General features: G+C 44.8%; 1 protein-coding gene across 1 annotated transcript in view; it reads left to right on the top strand.

The window, feature by feature from the left end:
* CRISPLD2 (cysteine rich secretory protein LCCL domain containing 2) overlaps positions 1-15,475 on the top strand; it is a 177,818-nt gene that overhangs the window by 52,328 nt on the left and 110,015 nt on the right. Inside the window, exons 4-5 of the mRNA XM_033941577.1 lie at positions 7,871-8,003; positions 14,359-14,474. Coding sequence (XP_033797468.1) covers positions 7,871-8,003; positions 14,359-14,474 — 249 coding nt within the window. The remainder of the gene's footprint in view (positions 1-7,870; positions 8,004-14,358; positions 14,475-15,475) is intronic.

The raw sequence follows: 15,475 nt of genomic DNA, 5'->3' as shown, positions 1-15,475 counted from the left end.
TGATGTGTCATCATTCAGGGGTAACAGCTGGGTGTATTATTACACAGCAATTTGTGGATTAGTAATCCTGCCAGAAAATCTGGAGCCTAAACATTTGCGGTTATTGAGTTTATATTGGTTCTATTGTTAGTACGGAAAGTCCACGTAACATAGCTTAACGTGTGCATTGACGGAGCCTCTTCCGGTATAACACAGAGCACAGCACTTTCCAATTTGGATGAATTAATTGGATCCAAATGATATATGCCAAAAATACTGTATGTGGTGATCCATATAGGACATGTCAGTCTGCTTTGTCAGAGGATTGTTTTCAGTACAGAGAACATGGTATAATTGGAAAGAGGATGATTCATTGCTCTACAAAGACTATGATAATTAAGAACATACTGTAAGATAAGCCATGTTTAGTCAGACTAAGGTCCAGGGAGCCCAGAATCTTGTCTCTGTCAATAGCAGTTTGGGTCAAAGTAGAGAATGACACAGGGACAAGTTTGTCCCTGTGCCCGCAGGATCTCAATTTCCCTGTTCTGTCCCCGTGACTTTTGTTGCTGTCCCTGTCCCTGTCCTATTCCAGCAAGCTCTGCCTTAACCGCACAAGCCTTGGACAATCCTGATTTTATAACGTTTGAAGCTTGTGCAATTGAGGACGGAGCTTAGGCATTGGTGGAATGAGGCATTATGACATCACAATCTGAGCTCTAGAATGTGGCTACTTAGGATTATAAAGGGTTTGAGGCTTGTGCAGATGAGGACAGAGCTTAGGCATTGGTGGAATGAGGCATTATGACATCACAATCTGAGCTCTAGAATGTTGCTGCTTATGATATTAAAGCGTTTGAGGCTTGTGCAGATGAGGACGGAGCTAAGGCATTGGTGGAATGAGGCATTATGACATCACAATCTGAGCTCTAGAACACAGTTCTTCAACCGCCGGTCCGCAGACCGGTGCCGGTCCGCAGAAAATTTCTGCCGGTCCGCGCAAGGCCAGCGAGATCAAGTCGGCAGTTAAATTTCCTGCCGACTGCGGTTCCTGCTGATTAATGTTCCTCCCAGCCTCAGGCGATCAAGATAGGCTGCCAACTTCGGGGCCTTCCCTCTGTGAGTCTCGCCTGTTCGGAAACAGGAAGTTGAAACAAAATAGGCGGGACTCAGAGAGTGAAGGTCCCGACGTCGGCAGCGTGTCTTGATCCCCGCCCCTGCCGAGTTGCTGAAGAGGGCTGCGGGGAAGTTACGATTAGACCGGAGAGAGCTGCAGATTCAGGTGCAGGTGGAGGGAGATGGTCAGCGTGTGCAAACAAGATCCTGGGGAGCCTTCACAGTGGCTGTCTCCCCTCCCACCAGCTCTCCAATTTGCCAGGGCAGTGATTTACCGGCAAGTACCGAGAGCTGCTGGAAGGGGAGGAAGCCACTGTAGGAGGCTGGGAAGGTCTGGAAAAGGGAGAGCTGTTACTGGACTTGAAGGGAGTTAGAAGGAGAGATGCTGCTGGGAGGGGAGCAGGGAAATGGATGGGAAGAGAGTTAATGTTGGATAGAGGGAAGAGGGAAGGGAGAAGAAGGAGAGACACTGCTGGGAGGGGAGGAGGGAAAGGGATGTGAAGAGAGTTAATGTTGGATAGAGGGAGGAGGGAAGGGAGAAGGAAAAAAATGAAGGAGGGTAGGGAGAAAGAAAAAAGGAAGAAAACAGCTGGCAGGGAGATTACAGGAAGGGAAGGGGGTCAGGGTGGAATGGAGAGATCAGATGAGAGAAAGGGGAGAGAGAGGAATGAGAAAGTAGAGAGACATTGATGCTGGAAAGGGGATCAGCAGAGAAATAAGAGAGGGATAAAGATGCTAGATCTGGTGTAAGAGAGATAAAAATGAAGAAGGCAGTGAAGCTGGAATGAATGATGTAAAAAGGAGAGGAGGATGGACAAGGAAGAGGGGCATAGAAAGAAGTCAGATACATATGGAAGGGGGAGAGGGCAGACATTGGATGGAACGGGCAGATGCTGGAAGGAAAAGAGTGAAAAGAAGATGAAAGCAGAAACCAGAGACAACAAAAGGTAGAAAAAAATAATTTTATTTCTATTTTGTCATTAGAATATATCAGATTTGAATTATATATCCTGATAGAGACATAACTGGGGACTGCAGTATTCTGTTAGCATGATATTTCTATGTAGCATTCTATAATAACTTGGCTTGTTCAGTTTTCTTGATAGTAGAGGGGATATATGTGAAGGGGAGGGGAGACAGGGGTTTTGTTGGTCTGTGCTCTGTATATTTGTATTTATAAAATCACAATTGTTCAGAATATTGTTTCTTTTTATACTTTAATAAAATACGTTCAATATAAAATCATAATTGCGGCTTGTGCAGATGGGATCAGATGGTTTGCGGGGACCAAGCTCGCGGAGATGGGGCGTAAACGGGGTTTTTAAATTTTAGTCCTAGTAGTTTGCCGGTCCACAAAATAATTATTTTATTTCTGCCGGTCCACGGGTGTAAAAAGGTTGAAGAACACTGCTCTAGAATGTTGCTACTTAGGATTTGAAAGTGTTTGAGGCTTGTGCAGATGAGGACGGAGCTTAGGCATTGGTGGAATGAGGCATTATGACATCACAATCTGAGCTCTAGAATGTTGCTACTTAGGATTTGAAAGTGTTTGAGGCTTGTGCAGATGAGGACGGAGCTTGCAGGAACAGGGTAGGGACAGGAAAAGAAATTTGCAGAGACGGGGCAAGAAAATCTAGTCACATGTAATTGGCAGATTTGAAAAAGTAGATTTATTTCTTCTTCTAGCTTATGTACATGGTTAACCAATGGCTTTCTCTAATCTGCCTAATAGGGACTTTTCCTCCAAGAACTTGTCTAAAACCTCTTTTGAATCCTGTTATGTTAGTTACTTTGATCATGTCCTCCAACCAGTGGAAAAAAAAATGCTTTCAATGACCTCATTTCCTCCATCTGCTCTGCAATTTTTGTGGTGTTAGCCCTTGTTTTAGTGTTCGAAAAGTTCAACAATAGTTCTTGTCATCTCTCATCATTATCATTTTGGTCTCTGAACCATTTCTATTTCTCCTGTGATTTTTTTTTTTTGAGATGGAATAATCAAAACTTGAATCAATAAAGCACAAAATTCTCTACTCTCATCCAAAGACATCAACCTGCTTAAAACGTCTTCAGGAAAAGTGGAAAAAAAATACACCCTCCCAGCCATTGGAACCCTCCCCAGCCCATCCTCAACCAAAAGGCCACATACAGACACAGACCAGTCTCGAAAGTGACAGTCATTTTATGCACTGAGGCGTTTATTACGATCTCTGAATGATCCCCAGGTCTCGAAGGCCCATCTTGCCTCAACTAGAGATTATACGACTAGCAAGTCGTCTAGCGGAACGCGCCGAAAATAGTTGTACGTCCTGTTTGGACGAATGACATTTTAGTAGGTAAAGTTGGACGCTTCGGTATAGCGCATATGGACGTGTTTATGTTGGACGTGTTACATGCTGATAATCGACCGACTTGGACGTCTTTCGATTATCGACACATTTCCCTGGATGTCTTACGCCGCCGACGCATAGAGCTTTTATACGACTTATTCGTTATGTCCCTCTGTGTGTTTTCTTATTTAGTTCCACGGTTGTGAAATAATTTGCCGATAGAATTGAGAAAAGAACAATCGTGTATAAATTTTAAGACGTCTAAAAGCACATTTTTTTTCCCCAATTAGCATTTTCAAATTACAGAAACGAGTTTGGAAGTGCAATCTATATTTATTTAGGGCTCCTTTTATCAAGGTGCGCTTCGGGGGGGTTAGCGCGTCGGACATTTCATCACGCGCTAACCCTCGTGGCAAGCCAAAAAACTAAAGCCTCATCAATGGAGGCGTTAGCGACTAGCGCGGCAGGTGGTTGAACGCGCAGTATTCCGCGCGTTAACCGCCTACCACACCTTGATAAAAGGAGCCCTTATTTATTGATTTTTAAGAAAATTTTCAGTTTGATTTATATAATAATAATAATAGTTTATTTTTATATACTGCCAAACCATCAGTTCATGGCGGTTTACACAATAATAATTACATTAAGCAATTAGAAATATAAAGCCATATAACAATTATTATAAATAAAAATAACCCAGTTCAGAATAAAATACTAAGGGCCCCTTTTACTAAGGTGCGCTAAGGCTTTAACTCGCAGAATAGCGCGTGCTACATTGCCGCGCACGCTAGACCTTAACGCCAGCATTGAGCTGGCATTAGTTCTAGAAGCATAGCGCGTGATATTTTCCTGCGTGCGCTAAAAACGCTAGCGCTCCTTTTACAAAGCCGCGCGTGACTTTTTTATCACGTGCTAACCCCCGTGCTGGCCGCTAACCTCCCTGCTCAAGAGGAGGCGGTGGTGGCTAGCGCGACCGGGCAGTTTAGCGCGTGCTATTACGCACGTTAAACCACTAACGCGCCTTCGTAAAAGGAGCCCTAAATACCAAAATACAGCCCTATAAAAACTGTAAAAGATAGTAATTACACAATACAAGTTGATTATACTAAAATAAAATAAAAATAGTCTTTAGAATTGTTTAAACGAATGATCATAAGATAGTAGAAACTGACTACGATAAATTTTAGAATACAGTACAATCAATATTGTGTTTTGTATTGTTTAAATAGATAAGTTTTAAGATCATTTCGAAATTGATAATAGGTAAGGGATGGAGAAATGAGAGCATTCCAACATGAATTCATTACTCCTGCTTGGAATGCCAAGGTCCTATCCAAAAATTTTTATAATGGCATGTTTTTACTGAAGGAAAAACCCCCCAAGAAACAGAACCCCCCCCCCCCACACACACACACACAATTTTTCTTTTTTTCTTACTTTCCTTTCCTATTCTTGAATGGACTTCTTTTCAAAATTGTTCTGAAATATATATCGTAAACCGCTTGGATCCTTTTTGGCTATTATGCGGTATATAAAGTTTTTAATAAACATTTTCCAAAAATTTACTTTTACTAAAATCAAAGTGGATTGAATTGCAGAGCAATAGAATTGTTGTTAGGGCAAAACCATTAACAGGGGTTGCATTCACTGTCGTTGTGATGCTTTTACTTTTTACTCAAAAAGGCAGTAACTAACTTTCACATAAGTACATTTTCTAATGTGTCCTTCACTGTACTTTTACTTAAGTATTAAACTATGCATTTACATTTCTACTTAAGTACTTTGACCTAGTACTTTGAACAACACTGGTGGAGGGTATTTGATCACCATAAGGGGGACTGGGGAGTTTGTATGGGGGGGGGGGATCCTACAGGTGGGTTTTCTGGTGGAAGAGAGGTTGGTGTGTAGGGGGGGGAGAAAAATGCCACAGGGATCTACTTTTGGGGAAGGAACATTGATGCTAAGGAAGGGGCCGCATACTGGGGGTCTCCATGGAGGGGATTTGATGTTGTGTTGAGGGCTGATGCCATGAGGGATTTAACTGGGGTAGGAGGAATGACGCCACGGGGACAGTTTCCAGAAAGAGCAGCAGTTTTACAAAGCTGTTTCAACATCTGTGTATCTGTGGCAGGGGAGAGAAGAGATCTACATTTGTTTCCCCAGGAGTGTGTGGCGCAGTGGTTGGAGTTACAGCCTTAGCATCCTGGGGTTGTGGGTTCAAACCCCGCGCTGCTCCGTGTGACTCTGGGCAAGTCACTCAGTCCTCCATAGCCCCAGGTGTGTTAGATAGATTGTGAGCCCACCGGGACAGAGAGGGGCAATGCTTGAGTACCTGATTGTAAAAAAACAGCTTAGATAAAACCTTGATAGGCGTTATATAAACACCTAATCAGTGTGTGGTACTGCACCTATTTTATAGAAAGCTATACATTTGGCAGAGCCTTTTGTAAAATGGTAAGGGGATTCTTCGGTCTTGCATTTTTTATACACCTTGGGTTTTGGCCAGGTACTGGTGACCTGGATTGGCCACTGTGAGAACAGGCAACTGGGCTTGATGGACCATTGGTCTGACCCAATAAGGCTATTCTTATGTTCTTATGTTGACTTCAATGACCACCTCAACTTCTTGGTAAAAAAAATGCTTCTTTAGTCTTCATATGCTGAGGAAAGTGAGATCGTACTTTCATCATTCTCACTTCATTGTCCTTGTTCAATCCACCATCCTCTCTAGACTGGATTATTGCAACTCCATCTATTTAAGCCTAACTAAAAAAAAAACTCCATAGACTTCAGCTAATCCAGAACGCTGCGGCCAAGCTTATTTTCGCTAAAGGCAAGTTCGACCACGTCTTCCCACTCCTGTCCAAACTTCACTGGCTCCCAGTTCACTCCAGAGTCCTCTTTAAATGTGCCTGTTTAGCTTTCAAGATCCTATATGGCATCCTCCCTCCCGTTATCCCACTCTTCTGGAACTCCTCTAACCCTTATTCCACTAGATCCTCCCAAAAACTGAAACTATCATTCCCCTCTGCAAAAGGTATATCCCGCGTAGGAAAACTAGGAATATCCCTCCCCTTTAGAACCACAGAACTCTGGAACAACCTCACATCCCTGCTCAGAATTTCAAGCTCCCTCCAATCCTTCCACAAACACCTGAAAACTTGGCTCTTTTCAAAAATCTAACACCTCCCGCTCTTTGGTACCCTGTCCCTCTTTATCTTCCTAGCTCCTTTTCAATCTAACCCTGTAAACCGTGCCGAGCTCTACGCTTGTGGAGATGGCGCGGTATACAAACCTAAGGTTTAATTTAGTTTAGTTTAGTACATGGAGAGGGTTATTTACATGTCCATTTAACTATGACTCCATCTTTTTTTTTTGTGGATCTTAGATCAAAGCATAGCAGACCCGGGCAGGACTCCTAGGTAGCACCATTACCACTGAGCAATGTAGCTGATATGGTTAACATCAACTGAATCTGATTCCTTTATGGGGATGATTTCATAAAAGGAATACGTACAGACTCTGTATTCTTTCTCTTTCCTATTTCTTAGATATATAGCCCAACTGACCATAAGTGGGAAGGATTTAAGTTCATGGTCCTGAGTTATGAGGCTGCCTCCAGATCTGAGCAATGTCATAAAGTCAGGAGAGCAGTTTTTGAAAGTGACAGAGAACAGACAGATTATTATCCCTAGAGGTTGTGCTCTTATAAAAAAAATGATGGCAGATAAAGGCCAAATGGCCCATCCGCAGCATCCACTATCTCCTCCTCTCCCTATTGGCTAAGGCTCTTAATATTTGCATCTCCTCTTCCTATAGGCTAAGGCTCTTTACACCTGCATTGTGAGGTCATAGAGCTTTATGGTTATAGAAACATGAAGGCAGATAAAGGCCAAATGGCTCATCCAGAGCATCCACTATCTCCTCCTCTCCCTATTAGCTAAGGCTCTTAACATTTGCATCTCCTCTTCCTATAGGCTAAGGCTCTTTACACCTGCATTGTGAGGTCATAGAGCTTTATGGTTACATGAAGGCAGATAAAGGACAAATGGCCCATCCATTCTGCCCATCCGCAGCATCTACTTTCTCCTCTTCTCCCTAAGAGATCCCATATGCCTTTCCCACTCTTTTTTTGATTTCAAACACAGTCTCTATCTCCACCCCATCTTGCACGAGACTGTTCCACGCGTCTAACACCCTTTCTGTAAAAAAACTATTTCCTTAGATGACTCCTGAGCCTGTCACCTCTGCAATTCTCTGGATTAATGCAGCACGTGTTGGCAATTTTCATTTCTGGCAACTGAAACGGAGTGGTTTGTATTGTGGTATTTATTGCTCCCTTGCTCAGAAATGAGTATCCCTAATGTATATATTTTTCCCACTCCAGAGAAATATTACTGATGCATATGATGTCTGTGAGGTAAATGACACCTTTGCATTGATTTTAGGTACCGCTCTCCAGCTTTCCACATCCAGTCCTGGTATGATGAAGTTAAAGATTATACTTATCCCTACCCTCAAGAGTGTAATCCTTGGTGTCCAGAGAAGTGTTCAGGGACCATGTGCACACACTATACACAGGTATGTGTCTTATGAGAGGCGAGGCATAAATAGATATGAATTTGAGACCAAATAATCTTTCATGTGTTGGATAACCATCTTGTTGAACATGCTGATAACTCCCCAGGGAGGCCAGATATCTCCTAACAACCACCTGCCATCCTATATAATAAAACCCAAACCGCACATGCACACTCCCACCTGCGTGTTCCATTTTCCCTGTTCCGTGAGATGTAGGTCCATGGTGGCAGAAGTGCGCATGCGCGGGTCCCCAGCCTTACCGCACCTAACTACACTCGCCGGCAGGACTGGCCGCCAGCGCTGGACTCCCTGCTCTGCTGAAAGTAAGTTCTTCACCTTGCCACCCCCCCTTCCCTTCCCGAGGTCCCGACTCCAAAGCTGCCGACTCCAGCAGCGTCTGCATCACTCTACACAAGCTGCTTCAGGGCCGTAGAAGGCCCCGAAGCAGCATGTGTACAGTGCTGCAGACGCTGCTGGAGTCGGCAGGTTTGGAGTCGGGGCCGCGAAAAGGGAAGGGGGGGGGGGGGGCGGCAGCAAGGGACTACGAGAGCTGACCAGACTTCTAGCACCCGTTAATGTAACGGGCTAAAATACTAGTGATTTCATAACGGCCACAGTTTTTATGGTGCTCAATTTGCAATAAATCGACCAGACTCTGCTTTGCCAAAGCAACTAGGGACGGCAGGGACGCAGGGAAGGCAACGAGCGAGCGGCAGATCTTTATAGGTTTAGTTGGTGGTGAAGCAATGGACAGTATACATAGTGATGTGTAAATGAAGGCTGATAAAGCTGTATGGTCCATCCCGGACCCCCTAGACCCGCCCCCCAGGCCCGCCCAGATCCACCTATCCCTGCTCTGTTACGCCTCAGTCCCGCCCCAGCCCCGCTGCCTGCCCGACAGTGATTTGTTCCAAGCTTTTCAAAACCCGGATGGACCCCTGGACATGTCCTCAAAAGGAGTGTGCTTAAGGTGTTGTTCCAGATGCCAGGCTGAAAGGATAGTGTCCTATTGAGAAATTTTTTTTGTAGCGACATCCTTTGGGAGTGGGGAATGCAAACAGAAGTGTTGTGTTTTGCGGGAGGGGCGGGGATGGCATGGCTGTTGGCTAAAAGTTAACCAGCTACATTGTACAATAACCGGCAATCTTCAGCACCGAGAGGCAACGTTTCGCGGTCAAATCAGGCTGTGCTAATAGCAGTCCTATCTTCCTGTCTTTGCCAGTGCCAACTGTGGGAGTTAGCCGGCCTACCTCCTGTGATCTGAATATCGGCCCCATTATGCAGATCTTTTAATGTTTGTTAATGTCTTCCTGTGTTTGTCTTGTTGAAACATGTTTAGCATTTGTGAATTATATATGCATGTGATTTTGTAAACTGCGTAGTTATTACGCGGTATATAAATTTTTTGAATAAATACATTTTATGTTTATTATTCATTTGATATCCCACTTAATGCAGAGGCTTACAAAAGTAAAATCATATAGAAAGGAACGCCGATAATAAGCGGAAAAACATTACAATCGACCAAGAAAACCACTCATACAATTAAAACAATATATAAATTGAAATAAAAATAACTATCACCTGGAATTCTACTCAGACTACCCCCAAATATGAAAAGCTCTCTGAAAGATATGTTTTCAAAAGTGATTTAAACTTTAGAAAAGACGGCTCTGCCTGAATAAAAGGTGGCGGATTATTCCAGAATAAAGGAGAGAGAGAAAAAATATACTGAAGATTGAGTAGATTCATAATGAGCTAATTTAGGTGACAGAAGCACAAGCCTTACCCCCTCTCTTACTAATATAATAATAATAATACATTTATTCTTTTAAACCGCCATTACCCAAGAGTTCTAGGCGGTTTGTACCGTAAGAAACTGAACAATCAGCGAAGTAGAAACATAGAAACATAGAAAGATGACGGCAGATAAGGGCTACAGCCCATCAAGTCTGCCCACACTATTTACCCACCCTCTTAAGTCTACTGACCCCCTAAGTATAATTGTAATTATACTGTCACTCTACTGACCCGCTCATTCAAGTCCATACCCTAGTGACTCTATCCCTTGGCATGACCCTCGTAGGAATCCCACATAGGTATCCCATTTGTTCTTGAAGTCTGGGATGCTGCGTGCCTCGACCACCTGCACTGGAAGCTTGTTCCAATGCTCAATCACTCTCTCCGTGAAGAAGTACTTCCTGGCGTCTCCACGAAGTACATACATATCATAGGATAAAACCAGAATTAAAATTAGAAAAGTAATTACAATGTTAAAAAGACCTAATTATGTAATAAATTTGTCAAACAAAGCAGAATTTACTAATTTTCGAAAAGAACAATACGACATGGCTTGATGAAGACATTCACCGAGCCAACATTGTAGTTTGCCTGCCTGAAACACTAAGTCCTTTCAAAAAAGGTCTTATATCTGACACCATTTGGCTTAGGATAGATAAATAAGCTGGAACTTCTTGTAATCCTTGATGGTCTATAAAATTCAAAGTGAGGGGTCAAATAAATTGGAGACTCTCCTGAAACCAGCTTAAAGCAAATACAAGAAAACTTAAATAGTACCGTATTTTCACTCATATACCGCGCACCTGTGTAAAACGCGCACATGGGTATAGCGCGCGGGGAACAGAAATTTATGTAAAAAATTTTACTATAGCGCGCACACGCGTATACCGTGCATGCTGCCCCGACTTTCCTCTCGCCGCCCTGTCTCTCCGTTCGCCGACCCGACTCTCCTCTCGCCACCCCGACTCTCCTGAAGGTCTGCCTGTCCCCCCTTGAAGTCCTGTCCCCACCCTGAAAGCCTGATGCCCCCCCCGACGTCCGATTCATCACCCCGAAGGACCGCTCGCACCCCCACCCGAAGGACCGCTCGCACCCCCACAGCCTCCCCCCCCCCGCATGGAGAAGCTGACTACCGTTGTTTCCGGATGCCAGTGAGCCCAGCTGCTTCCTCTGCCGGAGTCCCGCCCCTTCTCTGAGCCCTGCGCTGCGCTGCTTCCTCTTCCGGCGGTCCCGCCCTTTCTCTGACATCAGAGAAAGGGCGGGACCGCCGGAAGAGGAAGCAGCGCAGCGCAGGGCTCAGAGAAGGGGCGGGACCGCCGGCAGAGGAAGCAGCTGGGCTCACTGGCATCCAGAAACAACGGTAGGCAGCTTCTCCATGCGGGAGGGTTAGGGGGGGGAGGCTGTGGGGGTGCGAGCGGTCCTTCGGGGTGGGGGTGCGAGCGGTCCTTCGGGGTGATGAATCGGACGTCGGGGGGTGGAACTATGTAAAAAAAATCTGTACAATGCGCTCACGCATATAACGCACATGGTTATACTCGGTTTGTAAAACCGTGTATAACGCACGCGTTATATGCGTGAAAATATGGTATTCTTGCTTCCAACGCTAGCCAATGCAATAATCGATAATATGGACTAATGTGGTCGTTCTTCTTCAGACCAAATATCAATCGAACCGCAGTATTCTGAATTATTCTCAGTCTTCTTAAAATCCTTTGGGAAGATCCCAAATAAATGATGTTACAACAATCCAGAATGAGTAGGATCAATGATTGTACCAGCAATCTAAAAGACACTGGATCAAAGTATTTTTTAATGGTCCGTAATTTCTACAATATGTAAAAACATTTTTGTACTACCAAATTTGTATGATTGATCCAAGTCAGTTGGCGAGCGCTAAACGCCAACGCGTCCATGGACTAACATGCACGCGTTAGTGTTTAGCACGCACTAAATCGATTAGCGTGCGCTAATCGGTTAGCGCACCTTAGTAAAAGAGGACCTTAATGTGCGAGACCTTAATGTATGAGAAGGCGTAAAAGGCACAGTTACAGAAGCTAATAATATGGTTATGAAAAGTGAAGTGCTTTAGGTTCAAACATTTTTATTGAAGGAACAAAGTAAAAATACATTCATATTATTATACATAAAGATATTCCGTACAAAAAAATTTCACCAATTTATAATTCCAATCCATATAATATGTCAAATATTATCATAAATACTATTATTCCTCCAAACATTTTATTTAACAAACCATAAACCCCCAATATCACCCCCTCCCTTCTCCCTCACCCTCCCCCCCTCCCTCCCTCCAACCCATCCCCCATCCCATTTTCCCTTCCCACCCAAGATGAAAGGGCAAAAACAGCCAAGTTTTGGAATACAATGAAGGCAACCACGGCTTCAATATAATTCATTAAGAATTAAACTTCTTGCTTTAGGTGAAAGTTGTTGAATATAGGGATAAACACAGAATTTTAAATTAACATCTGAACTGTACTAGAAGCCAGTATCAAAAGTGGAGTAACATGATCATAAGGTTTCGCTTTACGTAATAATTGTGCAGCTGAATTTAGGCTGTTTTAGGTATTTGAGGACATGTTGACTTTAAGAGTAAGGGGGGGGGGGCGAGGGGAGTGGTCTGCCCCAGGCACCATCTCGCTCTGGTCACTGTCCCCCCCCTCCTCCTCTCTGGCCTCCTTCCCACTCCTCCTCATGCTGAGCATGCGGCCCTGTCCTTCCCCCGTTCTTGCTGCCCGCGTCGGCTTCAAAGTTCTCTCTGATGTCACTTCTGGGACCCGCGCCTAGGAACTGACATCAGAGAGAGCGCCGGAGCTGACACGGACAGTAAGTTGGTGGCTGCTCGCGCCGAACTTAAAAAGGTACGGGGAAGGGGGCACAGGCGCACGAAAGGGGGCGGGGGAGGGGTGCCACTCACCCTCGCTATGCCACTGACGTTAAAGCTGTGAATTAAAAAAAAAAAAAAAAAACTGGATAGCAGATCCGGAATTCTATGATTCAGTTGTTTTCTTAAAATACTTTTGGTGGTGTGTTGGACAGAGGAAATAGTTCAATTTTTGCACTGAAATACGGCCGAATAGGGGAATCTTTTGGATAGACAAGGCGCAGAGGTGATATGACTTTGACTGCACAGCTAAAACCACTCTTTCCTAAGTAAGAGCACAGTTATTGGCGGTCTCCTGTTATTAAGCAGCAAAACACTGTAGGAGATCGTGACGTTGCGAGTCTGGAGGCTGGGCGAGTGCAAAAAAACCCCAGTACGGATAGACACTCTTGCCAGCATTTTTTCCGGTATCAAAAGATGTATGAGGCAGTTATATGTGGAACTTTGCTGCATGTCTTTGACCAAGGGCCGCCGCGTGAGCAGACTGCTGGACACGATGGACCACTGGTCTGACCCAACAGCGGCAATTCTAATGTTCTTATGTCAAGCCTCCCATGGATCGCTACAAAGGCAGGTTTTTCTTGATTATGACAGGGATCGCTATGCAAATGATAACCCGCAATTGGAAAAAATTGCGACCGCCTCAACTTTCCGTTTTGGGGGGCCAGTTTATGTTTAGGTTACAAATACGGAAAGATGAATGCAGATATGTTAGGGAATAGCAAATTATTTAAATTGGTTTGGGGCCCATTGACATCCTGTGTTAATTCAACATAGTTGTCTTTGTTTAAATTTTTTGTTTATTTTATACATAAGAACATAAGAAGTTGCCTCCACTGGGTCAGACCAGAGGTCCATCTCGCCCAGCGGTCCGCACCCGCGGCGGCCCATCAGGTCCACGACCTATGAAGTGGTTTCTGAACACCTCTACAACCTACCTCAAGTTCTATCTGTACCCCTCTATCCCTTTATCCTCTAGGAACCTATCCAAACCCTCCTTGAACCCTTGTACAGAGTTCTGGCCTATCACTTCCTCTGGAAGTGCGTTCCATGTGTCCACCACCCTCTGGGTAAAAAAGAACTTCCTAGCATTTGTTCTAAACCTGTCCCCTTTCAATTTCTTCGAGTGACCCCTAGTGTTTGTGGCTCCCCATAGTTTGAAGAATCTGTCCTTATTTACTTTCTCTATGCCCTTTAGGATTTTGAAGGTTTCTATCATGTCCCCTCTAAGTCTCCTCTTCTCTAGGAAGAACAGACCCAGCATTTTTAACCTGTCAGCGTATGAAAAATTTTCCATACCTTTTATCAGTTTAGTCGCCCTCCTCTGCACTCCCTCCATATCCAGGACGGGGTGGGTGGATGGAGGGGATATATTTCAGGTTCATTTCTTGATCAAATTGTTGGATGGGAGGGGAGGGATATTTATTATCTGCATGGTTATTGATGGAATTTAAGTGCTTATTTTCTTATTAATGTATATATAATTTCTGGCACTTTGTATTAGGTTTGAAAATGAATAAAGATTTAAAATTTTTAAAAAAGAGAGAAAGTTACTGGAGTCTAACCGATCCGAATCCTACGCTCGCATTTCATTTTTTGTCAGACACAGATGGTACAAATGACTAAGCGCACGCTGTGTTTCATTTTCAGATTGTCTGGGCAACCACCAACAAGGTCGGCTGTGCCGTAAACGTCTGTGAGAGGATGAGCGTCTGGGGAGAGACCTGGGAAAATGCTGTCTACCTGGTGTGCAACTATTCTCCCAAGTAAGGATCAGGGCCTTGTAACTTCCTGTAGAAGAAGAAAGAGGAGTCGGTGCCGTTTAAAGGTCTGCACGGGAACGGGGATCGCGGGAATCCCTTGGGTCCCACGGGGTCCCGCGGGAATCCCCCCCTAACCCACGGGACTCCCACGGGGATCCCCTCTAGCCAATGGGACTCCCATGGGGATGGAAGGCTTTGGAAGCAGGGTTCGTCCATATAATATAATGGACACGTCAGCCTTAGTAAAAGAGGGGGTTTATAAGTTAATTACCTGAACAGAAAACAAAAAAAGTGTTCCACCAAAGAGATTCCACAAGGAAAACAGCAGCACAAACACAAAAGAAACTGTGCAATTGATGATCCTGTCAGAAATAATTGCTGCTTTTTATGGGGACAGGTGGGGATGGAGGTAATTTCTTGCGGGGTCGGGTGGGGACGGGTGGGGATGGGTGGAATTTCTGTCCCCACGCAACTCTCTAGTGTCGTTTCAAATAATTTAGAAATGCAGATAGTTTCATTTAATTTTAGAGATCCAAGTGTAATATTTGCTTCAGTGGCATAGCGACGGTGAGAGGTGCCCGGGGTGCCTGTGCCCCTCCCCCGCCCTTGTGTCTTCCCCTTCCCGCTCCTTCCCCGCATCCCTCTTCCCTTCCCCCACACCTCTAGTCCACTGCCACGAGCAACAAGAATTTCAACATGCTCCTCGTGACCCCGCCGTCTCTCCCGCTGATGTCGCTTCTTATGCGCGGCACCTGGAAGTGACATCAGAGGAAGAGAGACGATGCGGTCACGGGGAGCACGTTAAAGTTACCGCTCGCGGTGGTGAAGGGAAGGGAAGTGGGCGCACGCGAGGGGAGGAGCAGGAAGAGGCGAGCGCAGAGAAGAGGAGGGATGCCAGTGCCCCCACCAACATGGCACCCGGGTCGGCCCCCCTCCCCCCACAACACTCCCTCTTACTACGCCACTGGTTTGCTCGATTAACTGTAGATCTCAGCAAGGCCATA

This window comes from Geotrypetes seraphini, chromosome 4 (genome assembly GCF_902459505.1).
Source record: "Geotrypetes seraphini chromosome 4, aGeoSer1.1, whole genome shotgun sequence".
NCBI classification, from domain to species: domain Eukaryota; kingdom Metazoa; phylum Chordata; class Amphibia; order Gymnophiona; family Dermophiidae; genus Geotrypetes; species Geotrypetes seraphini.
This window is presented reverse-complemented; position numbering and strand designations above follow the sequence as displayed.